The sequence below is a fragment of the Vicugna pacos genome, chromosome 13 (assembly GCF_048564905.1).
Source record: "Vicugna pacos chromosome 13, VicPac4, whole genome shotgun sequence".
Classification (NCBI taxonomy): Eukaryota; Metazoa; Chordata; class Mammalia; order Artiodactyla; family Camelidae; genus Vicugna; species Vicugna pacos.
The window spans coordinates 32,569,606-32,595,025 of NC_132999.1; the positions used below are offsets into that span (position 1 = coordinate 32,569,606).

General features: G+C 33.6%; 1 protein-coding gene across 2 annotated transcripts in view; it reads left to right on the forward strand.

Moving 5' to 3' along the window:
• The window catches only part of SPATA6 (spermatogenesis associated 6), a 98,553-nt gene that overhangs the window by 3,779 nt on the left and 69,354 nt on the right, over window positions 1–25,420 (forward strand). For both annotated transcript variants that reach the window (XM_006200457.4, XM_006200459.4), the window contains exons 2-5: window positions 12,276–12,413; window positions 13,575–13,623; window positions 23,253–23,294; window positions 24,352–24,476. In XM_006200457.4, the coding sequence (XP_006200519.1) occupies window positions 12,276–12,413; window positions 13,575–13,623; window positions 23,253–23,294; window positions 24,352–24,476 (354 nt within the window). The remainder of the gene's footprint in view (window positions 1–12,275; window positions 12,414–13,574; window positions 13,624–23,252; window positions 23,295–24,351; window positions 24,477–25,420) is intronic.

Consider the following 25,420-nt stretch of genomic DNA (forward strand, 5'->3'; position numbering starts at 1 on the left):
GTTGTTACCAGGTTGTGGTTGTCAGGGATAGAGCTACTATGAACATTCATTCCCATAAAAGTCATTTAATGCACGTTACCTTTTGGAGACCAGGCTCAGATACAGAATGTTATATTGTCTGAATTTTTTCCCCTTGTGGTGACATTTAATTTGTTTCCCATTCTTCTAAAGTGGAAATTAGATATTTTATTTCTCCCTGCCTATTGAAAGTGTGGCACTTCATTATCTCCTCTCTCCATGTTTATTTTGATGTAGTTTTGTGTTCATGATCCTCTCATGCTTAATACTGTGCATATGAGCAAAAACATAGTAAACATGAAAGGTTTTGGTGGATAACAATATTTTCCTCAACAAAGCCATGACTTCAGAGAAAATATGTTGCTGGGAAGAAAGTGTGACTTTTCACAATGAATATCTGGAAAATTACATAGTGTGCCAAGTAACTTGTTTTAAAGAGCAGCAAAAATTGTATTTCCCATCACTTACACTTTTAATATTTGAAACATTTTATCTCTCATATGAAAAAATATAGTTACTGCGTCTTCTCTCCACTTTCTTCTTGTTCAGTAGTGCAATTTTCATGAGATTATTTAGGAATATATAAGGAAGAAATTGAAGGTGCAGGAGTAAAGCCTAAGGCCTGGGTTATGAAACCAGCCCACTTGCTTTACCTGAATAGTGTCAGTTTGGGGCTAGTTTATATTATATAATTCCCCATTTTTCTTCTCCATACTCATCTCACTAACTACATTACTCAAATTACTGGTAGCACCGGGGCAAACAGACCCAGGTCCTTTCAGTCACTGCTCATCTGAACCTCTGTGGTGCTTATCCGGCTTTTCTTAACTCCGTTATGCTACAGTTGGTAATTTCCCTGGAATAGAGACTTTTTAAAACTTTAAAGTACTTTAAACTTACGGAAAAAAAACCCTAAGTACTGTGATCTCCTCTCTCTCTGATTTAACAAATGCTTATTTTACATGTTTCCTGCAGATTTTTGTTTTTAAGAAATAAAATGTTACAGATTTAGTTAAGGTCACGTCACACCTCTTCCTGAGCCCAGTATCCCTCCCTCCATCCCTCCCTAGAGGTTAGGTAATCAGTATCATGAAACTGGAGTGTGTTCCCTTCGTTTGCATTTTTGTGCTTCGGCTACATATTTGTGCATGCCTGTGTACTATGTTAACTATTGTTTTAAAACTTTACACAAATTGTATCATATTGTCTGTGTCCTTCTTGCAAACCTGTTTTTTCCGCTTTGCTGTTTTTGAAATTTGTCAGCATTGATTCTTGCAGATTTAGTTCCTCTCTTTAATTACTATAGAATGCTTTATATTCATATGACAGTGATCTAATTCTTATTTTCCTACTGATGGACATTCAAATACCAGCTTTCCTCTTTTTTAATATTACCAACCATGTTGCAATGAGAATATTTGTACATGTCTTCTGGTATCCATGAGTCATTTGTTTTCAAGGGCAGGTACTGTGCTCTAGGGAGCATTCTAGAAATTTGTTGGGTTACCTTTGTTTACCATAGTGCTTGGAGGAGGGGTTCTTTTTGGTGTTAATTGCCTAATATTCTGCCTGATTTGAATGTCCCATTGAATGTGCAGTTGAAAACCTATTTGTAATTATTAGTGATTAAGAACCTAACTCTGTGTGAAGTATAAACCCAAAGTCTTTTAAAGTTTTTAAATGCAGTGAATTTTCAAGGAATGCAATTACTGGATAAATTGAGGAAAGAGTATGCTTTATTTTGTTTGGAACTCTGCTAAGAGTGAACTTTTTCATAAAATCATGGCATCAGTGGCAGTCCTTCTTGTGTTTGAGTGGCTAACATGTGACACCTCTCATTCTGCTTTTGAAAACTGCCCATTTCATGTAGATTCTGTGAATAGGTGCAAATATTGTATCTTCTAGCTTAGTCCTGCCTGAATGTTTATGTGTAGAAATATAAAATTTATTATAAATTTTTTCAGTTAAGGCATTGGTTTATTTATTAGTTACTTGTATAGATAAATTACAAAATATTTATTGTAAAAGGAGGGTTTTGGATCTTAAAGAGACCCAGTGCTCTAGGGAATAGATTTAGAAATGAAACTACTAAGTCTTTGAGAATTGTATATTTCCTAGGGATGCTGTAACAGATTACCTCAAATGTGGTATCTTAAAACAGACAAATTTATCCTCTCATACTTCTGGAGGACAGAAGTTCAAAACTGAGGTATTGACAGGGCCAATCAGAAGGCTCTAGGGGAAGATTCTTCCTTGTTCTTCTAGCTTCTGGTGCCTCCGAGCATTTCTCAGACTGTGGCTGCATAACTGTGAATCTCCAGTCTTAGCAATTTCCTTTTCTGTGAACAGCCATTTTTTTTTTGTTAAACATAGTTTGGACACCTACCTCTGTTGGTTATAGGTGATGTAAATTTCACACGTCTTCAAGATGAAGCTTGTTTTTTTACTTTGTTTTTGCTCTTTTTAGTAATGCTCCCCCCCCCCATTTTCTATTTTGTTGTTGCTGGTAAACAAAGAATACTATTGAGTTTCTAAGTCAACTTTTTATGGAACTTTAGCATAAATTCAGAAGGTGCACAAATACAAAGTGTGTAATCACCACCCAGATGGATAATTAGAATATCATCAGCACCCCAGCTTTCTTCCTGTGCTCCATCCCTTCCAGCCACTCCACCTGCCCTGCTTCCCCTCCCAGAGGTAACCACTATCTTGACTTCTATCACAGCATATTTTAAACTTCTGATGTCAGTCTCTCTGTCTCTCTCTTTCTCCCTCTCTTCTTCCTTCCCCTCCCTCCTTCCTTCCATGGTATGAACTTTCTTATGTATAACTTCTTTGTAAGAATTCATCCATGTTGTCATGTGAGGCAATAATTCTTTATCCCTTTTATTGTTTTCCCCTTAGCTTTATTGAAATATATTGACACATAGCATTGCATAAGTTTAAATTGTATGATACGTTGATTTGACATGTTTATGAATTGCAAAATGATTACCACTATAGAATTGTGGTATAGCTACCACCTCCATCCTCATGTAGTTACCATTTCTTTTTTCATGGTGAGAACAGTTAAGGTTTACTCTCTTAGGGTCATTCAAGTATATAACACAGTACTACTAGTTGTAATCACCATGCTGTAGCTTAGATCGCCAGACTTGTTAATCCTGTACTAGAAGTTTATACCTTTTAACCAATGTCTCTCCATTCCCACCCACTGCCCCCAACCCTTGGTAACCACCGCTCTACTCTCTGTTTCTCTGAGTTTGTGATATCCTATGTCTTTGTCTGACTTGTTTCACTTAACATAATGCCCTGAAGGTCCACCCAAGTTGTCACAAATGGCAGGTTTTCCTTTTTTCTCATGGCTGAATAAGGTTGTTTCCATACCTTGGCTACTGTGAGTAAAGCTGCAGTGAACATGGGAGTGCAGATACCTCTATGAGATCTCGATTTCAGTTCTTTGGGTATACATCCAGAAGTGGGGTTGCTGGATCGTGTGGTTGTTCCATTTTAAATTTTCTGAGGCGCCTCCATCCTGTTTTCCATAGTGGCCGCACTCAATCTGCAGTCCCACCAGCAGTGCCCTAGGGCTCCCTTTTCTCCGTATCATCACTAACACTTGCTATCTCTTTTTAATGATAGCCATTCTGACAGGTGTGAGGTGTCATCTCACTGTGGTTTTGATTTGTGTTTCCCTGACGATTAGTGATGTTGAGCACCTTTTCATGTACCTGTTGGCCATTTGCATGTCTTACTTGGAAGACTGTTCAGTTCCTCTGTATCCATCCTATTGTTGGTGCCGTTTTCATTTTTTCCAGTTTTGGGATGTGACAAAGTGTGCTCCTGTGAACATTATTGTACATGTCTTTGTTGCATATTTTATATTCAGCAACATTGCTGAAATCTCATACTAGTTATTTAGATTTTTCTATGTGGAAAATCATGTTTGCTTATAAAGACAGTTTTGATTTCTCCTGTACAGTCTTTTTTTATTTCTTTCCGTTTTCTTACTTGAGTACTTGACTAGAATCCCAGTATAGTGTTAAATAGTGGGAATAATAGTAGATGTACTTGCCTTTTTATTTTTATTTTAAATTACGCTTCTGAAGTTTCATCAGTATTAGATTGTATCTTATAAAATTTCTGATAATGGCCCATTTTTTGACTTTTTAAAAAAATGACAATTTCATATATTTCAACCTAGTATAATATTAGCTGTAGGATTTTCACTTATTGAGTTAAGAAAGTTCCCTTCTATTCCTAATTTTTAAAATATCCTGAGTTTTGAATTATATTGAATACTCTTTCCTCAGTTAATGAGATTATTATGTAACATTGCTCCCATGTTCTGTAGAAAGGAAACATTTTGTGATGTTGCACCCTTTCCATTTCTATGATAGACTTTTTTTTTTGGTCAGAATGTATTATGTTTACTATATTTTTGCTGGATTTGATTGGCTATTTTTTTTTTCTTTAGGATCTTTCATTTGTGTCCATAGATGAGATTTTAGCTTTGTAAGTCAAATACTTATTTAGTTTTATGTTGTTTATTCCTAAAACATTTATTTTGAAATATTTCATATGTACAAAAAGTTATAAAGAGCAACATAATGAACACCCATATTACTGCCCATCAGCTTTAAGCAGTAACACGTTACAGATAAAGGTGAAGTCTCCTTATCTCTCTCTCTGATAGGATCCCTCCTCCGCTCTTCCTTTGGCTGATCATTACTCTGAATTTTGTGTTACCATTCTCCTTATTTCTCAATACTTTTCTCATTTTAATATCTGTCTTTAAGGCATTTAATTTATCTCCATGTGCTACTTATACTGTTTTAAAATTGTTTGTTTAAAACTGTTGGTTCAAAATATTTTATAATTTTTATAAAATTTATTTTATACTTTTTACTTTAGCTTATGAACTATTTAAGAGTTTCTTTTTATTTCAGGATGTATAGGATTTATATGTATGTATACACTCTCATTCCCTGCCCTTTCCCCCTCCAATACACACACACACATTCTAATTTTTATTATGGTATTTTAATTTAATTACATTGGGGGTAGAGAATGAAGTCTGTATAATACTGAATATTTTTGTTGAGATTTTCTATGTGTTATTATCCAATTATTATATATATACTATATATTATGAATATTATCCAATTATTGTGAATGACTTTATTTACTTGAAAATAATATATAACTTTATTTGTTGAATGTAGGACTCTATCTACCATATCAGATCAAATTGATTTTCTCTGAAAAATCCTCAAATCCATATGAAACTGTTTGTCTGCATGTCTGCATGTAACCTCTACCATACTGTAATGGAAATATATTAAAATCTTCACTATGAAAATGTATTTTCACTTTATCCAGGTGTATTGTAGTACAGTATGATGTATAGAACTATGGATTCATTTCTTTTTATTCTGTTTTGCACTGGCTATGTACTTTCCATCTGAGAAATTATGGGTTTCTACGGTTCTAGGAAATTCCTAGTCTTTAATATCTTTGAATATTGTTTTTCTGCTGTTTTCTCTTTTTTTCTGACAGTACTATTAGATATATATTAGAACTTTTATCTCCATTCTTAACTGCTTTTTTGGTATAATATTTATCTTTATATCTTCCTGTTCTGGGAGAATTTTTCTGTATTATATTCTTATTTACTTAATTAAGTTAATTTTTTAAATCTCCTCTACTGAGATTTTTTAACTTCATTGACTGCATATTCCATAATTTCTCATTTAGCATCTCTTTTTAAACATGAGTGCTTGGGATTGCACTGAAATTATGGACCAGTTTTTTGAGAATTGATTTCTTAATATTGAATCTTTCAATCCATTAACCTGTTGTATTTTTCGTCTATTTAGGTCTTCAGTTTTGTTCAGTGATGTTTGTAGTTTTCAGTATACATGCCTTACACATACTTTCTTAAACTTATACCTAAGTAGTATATGCCAACATTTTTAAAGCTATTGTAAATGGTATTAATTTTTTTTAAATGTTGTTGCTAATATAGAGAAATAAAGTTGATTTTTGCATATTGAACTTACTTCCTTTTATGTTTCCTGAATCTTGTTTTATGACTCATATCATCTATCATTTTAAAATTTTTATTTTTTATTGAAATGTAGTTAACAATGTCAATTTCAAGTGTACAGCAAAGTGAGTCAGTTATACATATACAAACATATTTTTTCAAGTTCTTTTTCATTATAGCTTATTACAAGAAATTGAAATAATTCCCTGTACTATACAATAGGTCCTTGTTTATCTGTTTATATATAGTAATGTGTATCTTTTAATCCCAGACTCCTAAGTTATCCCTTTCCACTTTGATAACCATGGTTTGTTTTCTATGGCCAAGACTCTATTTCTGGTTTGTAAATAAAATTCGTATCTTTTTCCTTTTAGATTCCACATATAAGTGCTATCATATAATATTTGTCTTTCTTTGCTGACTTACTTCACTTAGTCTGATAATCTCTAGGTCTAACCATGTTGCTGCAAATGGCATTATTTCATACTTTTTATGGCTGAGTAATTTTCCATTTTTACCTATATATACATCTTCTTTATCCTGTTATCTGTTGATGGACATTTAGGTTGTTTCCATGTCTTGGCTATTGTAAATAGTGCTGCTATGAACATTGGGGTGCATGTGTCTTTTTGAATTATAATTTTCTCTGGATATATGCCTAGGAGTGGGATTGCTGGATCATATGGTAAGTCTATCTTTAGTTTTTTAAGGAACCTCCATACTGTCCTCCATAGTGGCTGCACCAATGTACATTCCCACCAACAGTGTAGGAGGGTTCCCTCTTCTCCACTCTCTCTAGCATTTCTTGTTTGTAGAGTTTTTAATGATGACCATTCTGACTGGTGTTATGTGAAAAGTCATTGTAGTTTTGATTTTCATTTCTCTAATAATTAGTGATATTGAGCATCTTTTCATGTACCTGTGGGCCATCTGATATCTTCTTTGGAGAAATGTATATTTAGGTCTTCTGCCCATTTTGTGATTGGGTTGCTTGTTCGTTTTTTGTTTTTGTTTTTGTTGTTGATATTAACTTGTATGAATTGTTTGTATATTTTGGAAATTAGTCCTTTGTTGATCATGTCATTTGCAAATATTTTCTCCCATTCTGTAGGTTGTCTTTTCGTTTTATTTATGGTTTCCTTTGCTGTGCAAAAGCTTTAATTATGTCCCATTTGTTTATTTTTGCTTTTATCTTTGTTACTCTAGAAGCTGTTTCAAAAAATATTGCCATGATTTATGTCAAGCAATGGTCCACCTATGTTTTGTTCTAGGAATTTTATAGTATCTGGTTTTACATTTAGGTCTTTAACCCATTTTGAGTTTATTTTTGTATATGGTGTTAAAGAATGTTCTAATTTCATTCTTTTACATGTAGCTGTCCAGTTTTCTCAGAACCACTTATTGAAGAGACTGTCTTCTCTAGTGTGTAGTCTTGCCTCTTTTATTGTAGATTAATTGACCACAAGTGCATGGGTTTATTACTGGACTTTCTATCCTGTTCCATTGATCTATGTGTCTGTTTTTGCACTGGTACCATACTGTTTTGATTACTGTAGCTTTGTAGTATAGTATGAAGTCAGGGACCGTGATTCCTCCAGCTTTGTTCTTCTTTTTCAGAATTGTTTGGGCTATTCGAGATCTTTTGTGTTTCCATACAAATTAAAAATTTTTTTGTTTCAGTTCTGTGAAAAATGTCATTGGTAATTTGATAGGGATTGCATTGAATCTGTATAATGCCTTGGGTAAAATGCCTATGGCCATTTTAAGAATATTGATTCTTCCAGTCGAAGAACATGGTATATCTTTCTATCTGTTTGTGTCATCTTCAACTTCCTTCATCAGTGTCTTACAGTTTTCAGAGTGCAGGTCCTTTACCTCCTTAGGTAGGTTTATTCCTAGGTTTTTTATTCATTTTGATCAAATGGTAGATGGGATTGTTTCCTTAATTTCTTTTTTTGCTATTTTGTTGTTAGTGTATAAAAATGCAACTGACTTCTGTGCACTAATTTTGTATCCTGCAACATTATCAGATTCATTGATGAGCTCTAGTAGTTTTCTGGGAGCATCTTTAGGATTTTCTGTGTATAGCAGTATCATGTCATCTGCAGACAGTGACAGTTTTCTTTCTTTTCCAGTTTGGATTCCTTTTATTTCTTTTTTTCCCCTCTGATTGCTGTGGCTAGGACTTCCAAAACTATGTTGAATAAAAGTGGCAAGAGTGGGTATCCTTGTCTTGTTCCTGATCTTAGAGGAAATGTTTTCAGCTTTTCACCATTGAGTATGTGTTAGCTGTGGGTTTGTCATATATGACCTTTATTATGTTGAGGTATCTTCCCTCTATGCCCACTTTCTGGAGAGTTTTATTTTAATCATTAATGGATATTGAATTTTATCAAAAGCTTTTTTGGCATCTATTGAGATGATTATATGGTTTTTATTCTTCAGTTTGTTAATGTGTATCACACTGATTGATTTGTGGATACTGAAAAATCCTTGCATCCCTGGGATAAATCCCACTTGATCATGGTGTATGATTCTTTTACTGTATTGTTGGAGTCAATTTGCTAGTATTTTGTGAGGATTTTTGCACCTATATTCATAAGTGATATTGGCTGTAATGTTCTTTTTTGTGATTTTTTTTTTCCCTGTCTTGGTATCAGGATGATGGAGGCCTCATAGAATGTGTTTGGAAGTGTTCCTTCCTCTGCAGTTTTTTGGAATAGTTTCAGAAGAATTGGTGTTAACTCTTCTCTGAATGTGTGGTAGAATTCCCCTGTGAAGCCGTATGGTCCTGGACTCTTATTTCTTGGGAGTTTTCTAATTACTGATTCAATTTCAGTGCTGGTAATTGGTTTCTCTTCATATTTTCTATGTCTTTCTGGTTCAGTCTTGGCAAATTGATTCAGTCTTGGCAAATTGTACCTTTTTAAGAAATTGTCCGTTTCTTCTAGGCTGTCCATTTTGTTGGTGTATAGTTGCTCATAGTAGATGCTTATGATCCTTTGTATTTCTATAGTGTTGGTTGTAACTTCTTTTTCATTTCTGATTTTATTAATTTGGGCCCTCTTCCTTTTTGTCTTGATGAGTCTGACTAAAGGTTTATCAATTTTGTTTATCTTTTCAAGGAACCAGCTCTTAGTTTCATTGATTTTTTAAAAAAAATTTTTAGTCTTTATTTCATTTATTTTCTGCTTTAATCTTTATGATTTCTTCCCTTCTACTAACTTTGGGTTTTGTTTGTTCTTCTTTCTCTAATTGCTTTTGATGTTAGCTTAGGTTGTTTATTTGAAATTGTTCTTGTTTCCTGAAGTAAGCTTTATCACTGTAAACTTCCCTCCTAGAACTGATTTTGCTATGTCCCAGAGGTTTTGGATCTTCATGTTTTCATTTTCATTTGGCTCTAAGTGTTTTTTTTGATTTCCTCTTTGATTTTCTCAGTGATTCATTGGTTGTTTAGTAGCATATTGTTTAGCTTCCACGTGTTTGTGGGTTTTGCAGTTTTTTCCTTGTAGTTGATTTCTAATCTCATAGTGTTGTAATTGGAAAAGAAGCTTGATATGTGATTTCAGTTTTCTTAAATTTACTGAGGCTTGCTTTGTAGGCCAGCTTGTGATCTGTCCTGGAGACTGTTCTGTGTGCAGTTGAGAAGAATGTATATTCTGCTTTCAGATGGCGTGCTCTATAAATAACAGTTGAGTCCATCTGGTCTAATTTGTCACTTAAGGCCTGTATTTCCTTATTGATTTTCTGTCTGGATAATCTGTCCGTTGGTGTAAGTGGGGTATTCAGTTTCCCCACTATTATTGTGGTATTGTTGATTTCTCCTTTTAGGTCTGTTAACAGTTGCCTTATATATTGAGGTGCTCCTATGTTGGGTGCATATATATTTATAATTGTTACATCTTCTCTTGGATTGATCCCTTGATCATTATATAACGTCCTTCTTTGTCTCTTGTAGCAATCTTTAAAGTCTATTTTGTATAATATAATTATTGCCACTGGGTTTTAATCTTTAAAGTTGTTTTTTTTGCAGACAAGCATGTTATGTCTTACTTTTTTATCCAGTCTGATAATTTCTGCCTCTTAGAGGATATTTACATTCATGTAATTATCCATATGGCTGTTTTAAGTTAGCACCTTGCTATTTCTGTTTGTTTTCATCTGATTTTCTTAACCCCTTCTTTTCTTGCCTTCTTTTTGGAAAGCTCCATGGTATTCCTTTAAAGGGTGGCAGAATTTGTAAAATTGTGGATGAGGGAAAAATACCATGTCTTCTTACAGATATTACAAATTAGAAAGAGACTCAGTATTTTCTTGTGAGGACAATTGGAGCTGTGCTGTCCAGTAGAAATATAATATGAGTGAAAACGAGCCATGTATGTAATTTAATTTTTTTTTACTAGCTGCATTAAAAAATTAAAAGTGATAAAATTTTTACCATAATTTTATTTATGTCAGTATAGTCAAAGTATTATCCTTTCAACATGTAAGTAATATGAAAGTTGTTAATGAGATATTTTACACTGTTTATTTGTAATAAGTCTTCAAAATGTTTGAACAAGTCTTCAAAAATCTTCAAAATCCTATATTTTGCATCTTACTGTCCATCTCAGTTTGGACCAGCCACATCTATAGGCATAACACAGACTCAGAGGGACTCTAACAGGTTTGGTTTTAATGAGACAGAGTAGAAAATGAAACTGATAGAATGAGATTTATTGAGGACCTTGATTTTAATAATCAGTAGTGAATACATTAGGACAGAAGTAGAAAACAGAATAAGATGTAGATGGAGTGAAAATAGCTAGCATGGAAAATAATCTTAAATTCTGTGTACAAAGGGACATGAAGTCTTAGTCATTTTTCAGTGCAGTCGTCTATATTAAGATAGCGAATGATAGTGGCTTTCAGGCTAACTATAATTATAGCTAGTATTTCTTGAATGCTCTGTCAGGCAGTATTCTAAGCACTCTGAATGACTCATTTATTGTGTGACTTTAAGTAAGTAAATCATCTTCACTTTATTGGGGCTCTATTGTTTTCCTATATAAAAAATCCAAAGGTGTATTGGATTTCTAAGCTGCTCCTTAATACTGAAAATCTGTGTTTTTGGATTCACTGATGAGAAAATTAAAATTTCTGTTTTCAGGGAATTTGTAATGAAAAAGAGGTGAGATGTACCCACTTAATTAAAATCCATGGGCCTTAAGAGAACTACAAAATGCTATGAGACTCTAAAACATATTTACTTGAATATAATAAATTCACTATAAATGTTTGAATTGAATTGAATTGAATAATGGTAGCTGGTGAATCAGGAGAAGTTTTATATATGGAATGGCAGTTAATGTAAACCTTGGGAGGTGGTAGAAGTAAATGAAGAGGGCATAGAATGAAGTAGTAAAGAGTAGTAATCCAGATAATGGAAGAATGTCAAGCAAGAAAGTTATGGGTGTGTTCAGAAAACAATAAAAAATTATACTTTGTATTTTTAGGAAATGTTGAGTAATATTGCTATGTAATAGGTTGGATTCAAATCTTAGAGAATCTTTAATGGTGTGGCTGATCATTGACAATGAAAAATGGCAGGAACTGGAGAGGCTGTGCTATGTATTTTTTAGAAACTTCATATTTTATGCCTATACTTTGTGTCAATCAAGAGAATAGTTAAGTGCAATTTTATATTTAAAAATATTTCATTGGCTGGAAATTTACAATTCACTTGCTTTGAAACTGTCATATTTCCTTTGATTAGGGTGTGTATGGGCTGATATTTAGGGTGATATAGGTCAGATTTGTGCTTTTGATTTTTATTTTTTGTCCTCTAACATAGTGCTTTATTTCTGCTGAGTCTATCCTTTGTGGTTAAATGATGCTGAATAAGTTTATGTCAGCATTCTACATAAAGTGGGAGCCTAAGGCTGACTATTTAAAACTATTAGTGTCTGTCCCAAGAGCCATTACATAGAGCTTCAAATGTGGCACAAATTACCAAGTGGAAAAATCACAGATTTCTCAGAGGAATGGAAGTTATAAAAGCATTTCATTTAACTCCGTAAACACTAGAATCGCTCTCTATTTTTTACTTGTGCATATTTTTATTAGCTTAGCAGACTAGTGTTTTTATGCAATGTTTGATAAGTTATTTTGGTAGGATAGTCCAGGGAATTCATGAAGCAGTCACATCCATCTGTCTAATTTCTTTCAGGTAACTTGCCCAGGAGTGGTGTTGAAAGACAAGGAGGACATCTATCTTAGCATCTGTGTGTTTGGCCAGTACAAAAAGACACAATGTGTCCCAGCCAATTTCCCACTAGTCTTCAATGCCAGAATGGTGTTTGAAAAGGTGAGTTCAAATAGCCAATCAAATGTTAATAAACAAAATCAAAGTGGCTCCAAATTTTGAATAACACATATTATTATTGTTGACCATGCACTTTGATTTAAATTCAAAAGGAGATTTGTAACTGAAATTTGGAAGCTTGAAAATAAATATGCATTTTATTATATAACAAGTCATTTGCCTCTTTTTCATGATGGGTCAGTTTACTTCTAAAATTGTCTTGTGGGCTTTATATAACATATAGCATCTTGAATTCTAAGTAATCATTTTTATAAACGAGAGAGAGAGGGGAGATATTCATAGGTAAGAATAGCTCATATTTTACTTATAGGTGTCTTGTGGTACTTCTTTCTATATGTCTCTTTTCTTGTTTCCCCCCCTAAACCTGATGCTTTTGGTTAATTATTACCAATTGTATTTCTCACTTATTTCTTTCCTCCTTTCCTTGTCTACTTCCCTCCTTCCTTCCTTCCTTCCTTTCTTCCCTTCCTCCTTCCTTCCTTTTTTTTTTTCTTCCTTTTCTCCACAAGTAATTACTGAGTGCCTGCTCAGTTCTGCGCACTGTTCTAGGCACTGGGTAAACAAGACAAACCGTCTCCCCGCTTGGAGCTTACATTGCAATGGGAGAAACAGACAATAATCAAGTAAATGCAAGTAATTTTAGATAGTAAGTATCATGATGAAAGTAAAGGGAGAGTAAGGGGATAGAGGGGTGACGGGGATTGTCTCTTTTAAAGGAAGGTCAGAGAAGGCAATAACAGTGAAGCTGAGCCTGAATTATGAGACAGTATCAGTTATTTGAAGGTCTCGGGGAAAAGCATTCTAAGCAGAGGAACAGCAGATATAAAGGTGTCTTGGGAACAAGCTTGATGAACTGGAGAAACACCAAGAAGGCCAGTATAGTCATGGTGACAAAAAAGAGAAGAGTTCTAGCAGATGAAATTGGAGAGGGAGGCAGAACCAGTTTAATGTTTGTTTGTTTGTAAAATCTTCCATAGTGATCATGGGAAGCAGAGAGGAAGTGACTGTTCTCAATAATGTCTAAAGTTTCTTTGGTTGGGAGAGGAATCTTTTGGGAAGGGGAAGGAAAACACAAAGACTTTCATATGTACCCTTTTGCTTCCTCTTCTCTGCCCTGCTTCCCTCTGCCTTCTCTCGCTGTAGGTGTTCCCTGAAGCAGTAGACCCTGGAGATGTGGTTGCACAGCTTGAGTGTAAGTTTTTAACTTTTAATTCCTGATTCTAAGAGATTGTAGATTTATGCTCTCTAATCCTGAGTTAGATAAAAAAGTTCTAATAAGAATTTCAGTAATCTTGCGGTGAGACTTTTTTTTTTATACTTTTTAGAATTTTGGAATATACCTGGAAATAAAAACTACATGTGCCACAGAGAGACAAGGAACTTTTCTTTTTTCTATGTTTCATCTGTGAACTACAATAAGACTTATTTGAACATTTTATTGATTAAGATAATATGGACTATTAATGATGTAAGGATTGAGATTCATGTTAGATGGGACTTTGCCCTGCGAACAAAAGTGTGCCTTTAACCTCATTGTGTTGCAAATCAAGACAGTAAGTAATAGAAGGTTGAAGTAATAGTAGCTTAAAATATATATACTTTTGCATTTTGCATTATATTCAAATATGTTAATAAATCATTTGAAAGTGACATATTTCAAGGCCATGGTTAACAGTAAGTTCTTCAAAGTACTAGGAATTAACTATAAAAAGATCCAACTACTTGTGAGAGCAGCAGTGCAAAGGTATATACACTTGAGAGTAAGTTATTCAAGCTCTGGGTATGAAATGAAGAGCTCTGTTACTCATCCTTGTAATTAGAAAGGGGTTGGGGATTACCAGATTGGTCTAATGTATGACTGTGGCTCAGAACACCGGTACTGGGCATCATCAGTGTCAGCTGTCCCTTCCACACCTGTCCCTGCCCTCTCACACCACTGGGACTCCAGCAGTGTAAAAACATGGAACCCGGCCCCATGCTGGAATCTAGGCATATAGGTAGAAACAGGGCTGGCTCATTGGCTTACCCTGGGGGAGCTGATAGTTTAGTGACTCATCTCCAGAGAATTCTTTATGGCCAGTATCAATATCTTCTTTGTTTTTTTTAAGTAGCCCTTCTAGCACTTGGTATTCTATTTTCCACTGTGGCCGTCTAGCTAGGTGCCAGCTTGGTGCTAATGGGTAAATCGCTTTTAATTTTCTTGAACATCTTGTTCAGTATCTGGGAAATTGTGTATCTTAGAAAATATGAAGATAATTATTTCTTTCATCATTTTGAAATTCTTCTGTTAAAAAATATATTTTTTCTGTTTGATTTAAAATTTAGAGGCTCTAAGAAGAGTACTTGGTTGTAAATATTACTTGGAATCTTTCTTGCTGTGATTTCCCTGATTCAGTTTTTCTCTTAGGTCTCTTCCCACCTCATTGACATTCCACTTTTTGGAATCTTTCTCAAATTCATCTTTCTCTGCCCTGTCTTTAAATATTAGTTTCCCTCTGGCTTCATTTCTCTGATTACTTTTTACTTAGCTTCTCCTCTCTCCTTATATGATACTCGTCAAAGACTTGGTTTCGTGTATTACCTATCTTCTGATGACTTCCACACCAGTCTTTATCCCTGACCTCTCTTGTGAGCTTTGGGCCCTTTTATCTTTTACCTTTTTTTTCCCCCTCTCAGTTTTGTAATTTTTTGTGGTCTCCTAATCTTTTTAATATGAAAAATTAAAAACACACTAAAAGTGGAAAAGATGGAACGGTGAAGTCCCATATACCTATCAGCCTCAACAGTTTTCGACATTTTGCCAATTGTTTACGTGTTCACCCTCCCACTTAAAACAATGTTGGAATATTTAAAAACAAATTCTGTACGTACATTATTTCATTGCAAATATTCTGGCATGACCTCTGACTGACTTTTTAAAAGGAAGTATAACCACCACAGAGTGGTGGTTATACTTCTTTGTTAGGTATCATACCTAACAAAATTAATAATAATTCCTTAATAACATCAAATACTTAGTCATGCAGATTTCTCCTGTTTCATCAAAATGTCTTTATACAGCTGGTTTGTTAAAATCAGGATCCCGTCAAGGTGTGGCTCGCACATTGCATATGGCCATTTAGCTCTTAAGTTTATTTTTTTTCTGTAATAGTATCCCTCACTTTTTTTCCCTAGTACTGTCAATTTGTTAAAATAATGTTTTTGAGGTTTATCCATGTTTTTCTGTGTATTAGTAGTTTATTCCTTTTTATTGATGAAAAATATTCTATGGCATGGAGCTTTTTTTCTTCCTTCCATTTACCATTTGATGGACATTTGGATTGTTTCTAGGTTTTGGCTGTTATGGACAATGTTGCTGTGACTATATGGCTATATGCTGGGTTGTATGTTTAACTTCTTAAGAAACTGTCAACTTGTTTTCTAAAGTTACTGTACCATTGTACATTCCCACCGGCAACATATGAAGACTTTCCACATTATCCCCAGGACTTGATATTGTCATTTTTGGGGGGATATATAGCCATTTTGTTGGGTATGTGGTGGTATCTCATTGTATTTTTAATTTGCATTTTAATACTGATTAATAGTGTTGAGCATCTTTCCATGTGCAGATTAGCTATTCATATATCTTTTCTTGCAAAATGCTTATTCAAATATTTTGTTCATTTTGGAATTGGTTCTTTGTCTTATTGAGTTGTAAATTTTTTTCTTTTTAAAAATATTCTAAATGTAAGTCCTTTATCAGAAATGTGATTTGTAAACATTTTCTCCTATTCTGTGACTTGTTTTTTTCATTCTTTAAATGGTGTCTTCTAAAGAACAAACGTTATGAAGTCTGAGTTATAAATTTTTTTCTTTTATGGATCATGTTTTTGGTGAAATCTTCACTTTACCAAAGGTTACAAAAGTTTTCTCTTATCTTTTCTTCTATGCATTTTATAGTTTTATCCCTTACATTTAGGCCTATGATCCATTTTAAGTCAATTTTTGTATATGGTAAGAGGTAAAATTCTCATTCTCTCTCCTATTTTTTTTTTTTTTTTTGGTGGATGGCTGTTTAGTTGAGCATGGTCCAAATGCTCAAGGAGATCCAAGGAGCCCCTTAATTGAACAGTCTAATAAATGGTCAGATGCTTGAGTAACCTCAGATAAAGTGATTAAAACAGTCTTTGACACTCAGTAAACACTTACAATGTCCTTTGTTTATCTTTGTTAGTGGTGTGCTGTTATTATATCTGTTATTATTCACCCCCCTTCATACCACATCTGCACCTCTAAGGAAACTCTGGAGGCCCAGAATCACCTAACCCTCTCGGGAAATATATATTTATGATATGTAAATATAACTATAAAGTGATATTAATGCCGCTGGCATTAAAGCCACACACACACACACACACACACACACAGAGTAGTTGACCCTTGAACAACATGGGTTTGAACTGGGCAGGTCCACTTACACATGGGCTTTTATAACAGAATCACACGATCTGTGGTCAGTTGAATCTGTGGGTGCTGAACTGCAGATCCGGAGGAGCTGCAGGTGTGGAGAAACCACTAACATGGAGGAACTGTGGATGTGGAGGGCCGACTAGAAGCTGTATATGGATGTTGGACTGCAGGGAGGATTTGCGCTCCTAATCCCACATTGTTCAGTGGTCAGCTACATACTGCCGCAAATATACCACCTGAAAACCTCTCCCTACAGATATTTATATTGCTTGCTTCCTCATTTCTCTCCAGTCACTGCTCAAATTTATCAAACTAAGAGATCTTTTCTCACTAAAGTATAGCACCCCCTTTTGATGAATATATCAATCTCTCTCTATTCCATTATCTTTAGTTATCATTATCTTCTCTACCAGGATACTTTGAGAGTAAAAGAGTGTATTTTTAGTATTTCCACCAGGACGGCAGGTGTGAAAAGCATGCTGCACTGCTAAGGGTGAATAGGGATGAATGGTCCTCCTGCTTTTGTTCCTATCACTGATATATTCCTTATTTTTTATTTTCTCTCTCATTAGAATGATGGTCTCATAAGAGCATTGACTTTTCCTTTTTTGTTCACTGCTGTATCTCTAGTGCACATTGACAATATGTGGCACATACTAGGTATTTGATATCCAAGGAGTTAAATAAAGTATAAATGCGTCATATAACGGCCTCTCATTGCTTGTTTTTATGAGTGTTGGAACTATCCTATTGAGAGATACCTGTTTGTAGTGTTATAATCCTTTAAGAAATTTATTTTGTATTTGAGAATTTATAATATAATAATAGCTGCTCTGGCTTCATTCCCTTTGATGTTTGGATAAAGAGAAGATGTGACCTGTGTTTATATTGTCGTGGATCACTAGGTGCCCCTCCTGTTTTCTCTCACCTGTAGGTTAAAAGAGCAGTTTCATTAGAGCCGCTGCTTTTCAACTTCTGGGAATTAGTGGTTACCTACTGTCTGGGGTATTTAAAATGCTTTCAGGTAAAGATTTGAAGGCTGAGAATAAGTCCCTCAGAGTCTGTGAATGAGAGATTCCCTGCCTCAATCCTTAGGAGAGCTTGTAGGACTCAGGATTCACATTTTAAATCCATGATGGCAAATGCATTCCAACCAATTTACCTTTGTGGTTAGGGCGAGTAAGTAGGCATTCAGGGGAAACTGTTACAGCAGTTACTCTTGCTGGTGCAGAGGGTTAAAGGCATTCTGACTCTCTCTCAAGGTGCATATGATAGCTTTTGATTTACTCTATGTGACTAAGATTTCTGGAGTATTGTAGTGCATTTACTTTGTAACTCACACTAGAAGTACATGTGAAAATGGGAATTTTTACAAAGGAAGGAAGGAAATTGTCAGTATTTGTTACAAGGTTATAGGCAACTGTAAAATGGGATTAATTACACTATATGTTCCAGTAGATGTAATTTATTTACATGAACTTACTATTTGGTTTCCAGGAACATTAGTTCTCTAAAACTTATCCTTTAGTAATTTAAGGTCTTTTTTTCTGAAGTATTTTTGCCAAAATATTTATTTTTTAAATATGAAGGAGTAGAACATAGTTTATAGAAATTAGGAAATAGTTTTTCTCTTTAGAAGTTCATCTATGTTCTTATTATTAAAATATAAACTAAACAAACCCAAGCAGTTTCTTTTCAGGTCATTTCTTTACACCTGAGGGGTTTCAATAACAATTTGACCTATATTGTTTATTTCCTGACTTCACTTTGTGTGACAGTGAGTCATTGTGTCAGTGATAGATTCAGAAGGTATATAGTGTATGGATACAAATTTTAAATTTGTTTTCTATTTAAACCCTTTGTTTTTAAACTTTATACTCCTCCTGAGATTACTGATACTTCTGAGACCATTGATACCTTTAGCAAACTTATTGGAATGAAAAATAATTATATTTGAAAATATAGTTTGTCGACAGCTGTGTTTATTTTTCTTTTTTCACTATAAATTGTTCACAGAAATAATACTTGGCAATACTAATAATATTTTGATGGACGTTTTATTGACTATGTTATGCTTGAGTGTTTGGCCACTTCCAAAATGATTCTGACTAGGGTGGGATTTTTTTGTTTCAATTGTAGAATTGCTGTTTCTTTCCTTGGTTTTATTTTTAGCCTTTTACTTTTCTTTATGAAATGTTTTTGGCTTTAATTTCTTAAAAAGTTTTATTTATTTATTTGTTTATTTGGGGGAGCAGAAGAGAACTTTAACAGTGTAGTGGGTGCTCCCACAGTGATGCTGTTAGAGCACACACACAATTTCTCTAATCAAAAACAGTAAGCTTTTTAAGAGAAAATTTCGTAAATATATAAAAGTGGACACTAAAAGAGAATAATGACTCCCTGCCCCCATACTCATCACTCAGTTCAATAATTATCAATTCATGGCTAATTTTTTTTAACTATATCTCCCTACTTCATCATCCTTTTCCAGATTATTTTGAAGAAAATCTCAGATGTCATATGCTTTTATCTGTTAATATCAATATCTAAAATAAAGGAACAATACCATATCATGCCCCCAAAATGAATAGTTTCTTAATATTAAGTATATATTCAATTCACATTTCCTCAACTGTCTTATAATTTAAAAAAATAAGTCTTTTGTTTGAACTGGGATAAAGATAAGGTCATACATTATGATTGGTTGATGTCTCTCAAGCAAGTATATTCCTCTCTTAATTTTTCTCTTCTATGTAGCAGTCTTAAATATTTTTAATTATTATTTTTCTAGCTATTTCACACTTTTAAAAAATAATTTTTTAATTTTACTTTGTATTTATTTTATATTTTAGGTGGGGAAGGGAGATACTTAGGTTAATTTATTTTTAGAGGAGGTACTGGGGATTGAACCCAGGACCTCGTGAATACTAAGCATGCACTCTTCCACTTGAGCTATACTCTCCCTCTGTATTTCACACTTTTAAACAAGATTATGTCATTTATAACTGTTGCTCATATATTAACAATATGTTATTCAGCATATTGACCTTATTTCCAGCAACCTCGCTATATGCATTAATTTAAAAAATGTTTTTAGATTCCTTTGGACTGTTTAGGTACACAATCACATTGTCTGCAAATGATGAGAACTGTAGTTCCTCTTTTGTTACTGTTATACCTTTTATTTCTTTTTATTGCTTTCCTTCACTGGATTAGATCTCCAGTAAAATGTTGAAGTGAATGGTAGTAGTGACAGACAGCAGTGAATGAGGTGAATGTCTCATTTCTGATCTCAGAGTGAAAGCGTCAACATTTCATCACTTGGTATGATGTTTGCTTTAGGTTTTTGGTAGATAGCTTTTATCAAATTGAGGAAGTTCTTTTCTATTTCTAGTTTGCTAAGATTTTAAAGAAATCATGAATAATTATTAACGTTTATGAAACTCTGTTTCTTCTTTATTCTGTTCAGGTGGTAAATTATGTTGCTTTAGTTTTGAATACTAAATCGCATTTATGTATTGATCAATTTGACTATATAATATATTTCGTGTAGTGTTTTTGCATTTATGTTTATGAAATAGATTGCCTGTCATTTTCCTTTCTTGTAAGGTTCTTGTCAGGTTTTGGTAACAGGGTTTTCCTGGGCTCATGAAGTAGGTTGAGAAGTGTTCTTTTTTTTACTGGTCCTCAAACGAGTGTACATCATCAGCATTATTTTCTTCCTTAAAAGTTTGAAAAAATTCACTAGAGAAGTCATCTGCCTTAGTGTTTTCTTTGTTCTAAGGTTTTAAATAACAGATTGTATATGTGTTTACGTGCATCCACATATATATATATATCCACATATATATATATATACGCATATACACAGAGCTATTCAGTTTTTTCTCTATCTGTGTGAATTTTAAGTTTTTTTGTAGGAATTTGATTTTTTTCTTATATCAGATTATTTTGAAGTAAATCTCAGATATCATATATCCTTTTATTTATTGATATGGATATCTACAATAAGAGAACACTTAAAAATTAACAATTTTTTAATATCATCAAATGTCCACTCAGTTCACATTTCCCCAATTGTCCTATTTTTTGTTTGAAATGTGATTCAAATAACATTCAATACATTTGCAGCATGAAATTACTCATAAAGTCTTAGGATTTAAAAATATCTGTCTCTCCCCTTTCATTCCTGACATTAATAATTTGTGCCTTCGTCTTTTCTCTTGACCAGCCTTGCCAGGCATTTATCAGCTGGTGAATCGAACCTTTCATTATTCTGTTGTTTTGTTATAAATGATTACTTTCTCTTTTATGGTATACCCAAGTCAGCTTTCTTTCAGTTGTCACATGTTCTGTATTTGTCTATATTTTTTTTCTATTTTTTTCTATTCTTATATTTTACATGTGTGTCTCATGAGTGGTATTTGGAGGAAGTTTTTTTAAATCCAATCTTTCTTTTAATGGGACCACTTAGACTATTTCTAAAGATATCTGCATGATATAATTATAGAAATGGCAAACAGATTAGTGGTTATCAGAGGTTAGGGATGGGTTGGGGAGGGAGGTAGATGTGGTTACAAAAGGGCAACATAAGAGATCATGTGGTGATGGAGCTATTCTGTATCTTGGCTGTGGTGGTGTATACACAAACCTACACAACTGATGAAAGTATATAGAGCTAAATCAACTGATCTTTGACAAAGGAGCAAAGGCAATACAATGGAGCAGAGATAGTTTCTTCAGTATATGGTGCTAGGACAGCTGGACATCCACATGCAAAAAAATATGAATCTAGATACAGACCATATTTCCTTCACAAAAATTAACTCACAATGGATCATAAACTTAATTGGAAAATACAAACCTATAAAACTCCTAGAAGATAGCGTAGGAGAAAATCTAGATGACTTTGGGTATGGTGATACCTTTTTAGATACAACATCCAAGACACCATAGTGTTGTCTTTGAAAGAAACTGTGAAAGAAATAATTGATAATCTGGACTGCATTTAAATGAAAAACTACTCTGGGAGAGACAAAATCAAGAGAATTAGAAGACCAGCCACAGACTGGGGAAAAAAATTTGCAATTGATATATACAAGATATATGAAGAACTCTTAAAATCCAACAAGAAGAAAACAAACAACACAATTGAAAAATAGGCCGAAGACCGTAACAGACACCTCACCAAAGAAGATACACAGGTGGTAAATAAGCATATGACAAGATGCTCCACATCATATGTCATTAGGGAATTGCAAATTAAAACAATGAGATACCTGTACTTACCTAGGATTGCCAAAGTCTGGAACACTAACAAAACCAAGTGGTGGTAAGGATGGAGCAACAGGAAATCTTATTTATTACTGGTGGGAATGCAAAATGGCACAGCCACTCTGGAAGACAGATTGGCAGTTTCTTCCAAAACTAAACATCTCTTACCATATGAGCCAGCAATAGTGCTCCTTGGTATTTACACAGAGTTGAAAATTTATGTCTACACAAAAACTTGCACATGGATGTTTATAGTAGCTTTACTCATAATTGCCAAAACTTGGAAGCAACTGAGATGTCTTTCAGTAGGTAAATGGATAAATAAAATGTGGTTATACAATGGAATATCATTCAACACTAAAAAGAAATGAGCTGTCAAGCCATGAAAACACAGGGAGGAAACTTAAATGCATATTACTAAGTGAAAGAAGCCAACCTGAAAAGGCTGTATAATTACAAGTGTGTGACATTCTGAAAAAGATAAAACTATGGAGACGATAAAAATATCAGTGTTTGTGGTAGTGGAGTTATAGGGGAGGAGAAAGATAAAATCATCAAAGAACAGAGGAATAGGGCAGTAAAAATTCTCTGTATGATACTATACTGTTGGATAATGTGATTATACTTTTGCCTAAACTTACAGAATGTTCATCACCAAGAGTGACCCCTAGGGTAAACTCTGGACTTTGGACGATTATGATGTGTCACTGTAGGTTCATCCTTGGTAAAAAAAAAAAAAAAAGTACCATTCCTAAGAGTGATGTTGATAATAGGGGGGCTATGCATATATGGGGTAGGGATATGGGAAATCTCTGTACCTCCCTCTCAGTTTTGTTGTAAATGTAAATAAAACTGCTCTAAAAAATAAAGGCTTTAAAAAATCAGAAAAAAACCCTAGAGAGATTAATTTCTACTATAGATTAATAAATCCATAAGATACATAGCAACCAAAAAATATAAGGAGTGTGCTAAGATATAAACATATTTGTAGTCTACCCAGCAATTACTTTGGCTTTTAGATACTTTTTTGGTAAGTAATCGTTTTTGTTTATTATCAATTTGTTTATTTAAGGAAATTTTTCTTTAAACTTTCAGATGATACAGCATTGTTTGAGTTGATTCAGCTTGTTCCACCAGGTATTGTATTGTAGTTTGATAAGCTAATTGACATGTAAACACACTTCAATGAAAAAAATCTCATCTTTTCCCCTTTTTCCCAAATTAAGAGCAATGTTGAATTTCTAGCATTGGTCTACTATGTGCCAAATGTCAGTAGACCAAAATAATATATACAGAAAGGTTGACATAAATGATACTTGAACACATAGTTCTAAAATTGAATAAACAGTAATAATTGCAAGTAGAAAATAACCTGATACCATCTTAGCATATTTTAAGACATTCATAAAAATTTACTTTTAAGTTTTTGTGATTTTTCTAAAACTATAAACTTTCACTGATAGAAGTTTATCTTGCATCTTTGTTTTTGTGTATTGTCTATTTTTGGGAATGGAGGGGATAAAAACCTTACCGTTTTAATAGACAGTACAAATCCCAGGGTAGGTAGAGTTAAAATCTGAAGGATAGTTTTATTTCAATTATTGATTTCTATGATTATAGAAGAAACCTATCTTAAACCCTTATTTTATGTGAGAAATGGAGAGCTATATTTTGTTGAAAGCTAGTAATCTAAAATTTTTGAATATTACATATATACCTAATTCAGGTAACCATGGACTGTAGAAAATGTCTACATTTTTTTCCAACATGTAACCTAATATAATAGCAGGTAGAAAAGAATGGATGATAGGAAAAAATTTGTGGAAATAGTAATTAAGTTTTAGATGTGTAAAGGTCTAGGTTTATGATATACTCTATCCTAGGAAATAGCAAATTTCAGCTTGGTATGTTTAAAAGGACTTTTTTTTCCTAGGAACTCATAGTTACAAAATTTACATGAATGTCCCCTTTCTGCAAAAGGAGGGGGATTAGTAGTATACACTACATTTCTGAATAAGGAAATGTGTTAATTCATTTAACATAACTTTATTTTAATTTTCTTTTCATAGAAAAAAAAATGACCCTGAAGCAGGTATTTCAGTAAGACATCAGGCATTATGTATTTATACTTGATGATTTTGTTTCTAAATAGCATATTTTGTTATAATTTGATCATAGGATATCTTTCTTGTAGTGGGTGAAACACTGTCTACGTATGATGAGAATACACGAGATTTCATGTTCCCGGGTCCAAATCAAATTTCCGGACACCATGATTCAAACCGCCAGGTTACCATGAGGAGGATTTCTGGCCTTCGAGTAAGCGCTCACTAATTTCTGAATCAATTTGTGATGCAGGATCATTGTCAGAAACCGCCACATAGCCGTCAACACCTGAAATGTGAAGAACTAATTCAAAATTTAATTTGGTTTAAAACATACTTATTTTATGAATTTATGATGTTATTTTAAACATACTGAAATCTAAATGAAAATAATTTACCAAAATGCATGCATCTACCCTCCAAAATTAACAAGTATTATTTTGCCTTATATTCTTCAGATTTTTCTCCTCTCCTCCTCTCCCTTTTCTCCCCTCCCCACTGCCCCTGCCTGTCTCTTTGTCTCTCTTCTCTTTACCTTTCTCTCAAAAGAATGACCAATAAACATTTGAAATGGTGCACAAGCCCATTAGCATTTAGGAAAATTCAAAATGAAACAGTCATGTGATTTCATTTTTATAGCCATAAGATTGGTAAAGTTTAATACATCTGACAAATATCAAAAGTGTGAAAAAGTGGAAACTTTCATATATTGTTATGCCACATAAATTGGAATAAGCACAATTCAAAATTATCCAGTAAAGGCAAAGATTCTCATAGCCTATGACTTTCTAGGTATATATATTCTATCTGGTATACTGAGAGCCTTCTTAGGAATGTTCATTTGTAGCACTGTTCATAATAATGAAAAATGAAAATTACTGAACTGTCTGTAAATTGGTGTATGGATAGATTAATTATTATATGTTTGTGTAATGGAAATATGTAATCATACACTTAAAAGTGAGAGCTGCATTAAGTGATAGCTGACTCTCATCTTTTCCTACAACTTCTTCAGTTTTCACTGGGGGCTTTAATGATATTTTTATTTCTGAAAATGCCTTCCACTTAGAGAGACTGAGTAAAGCCCCAGCTGTTGCAAAGAAGAAAACAGTTTAAGTTGTCTAGGTTGAAATTACTTAGACAAATATTTTTCTACTA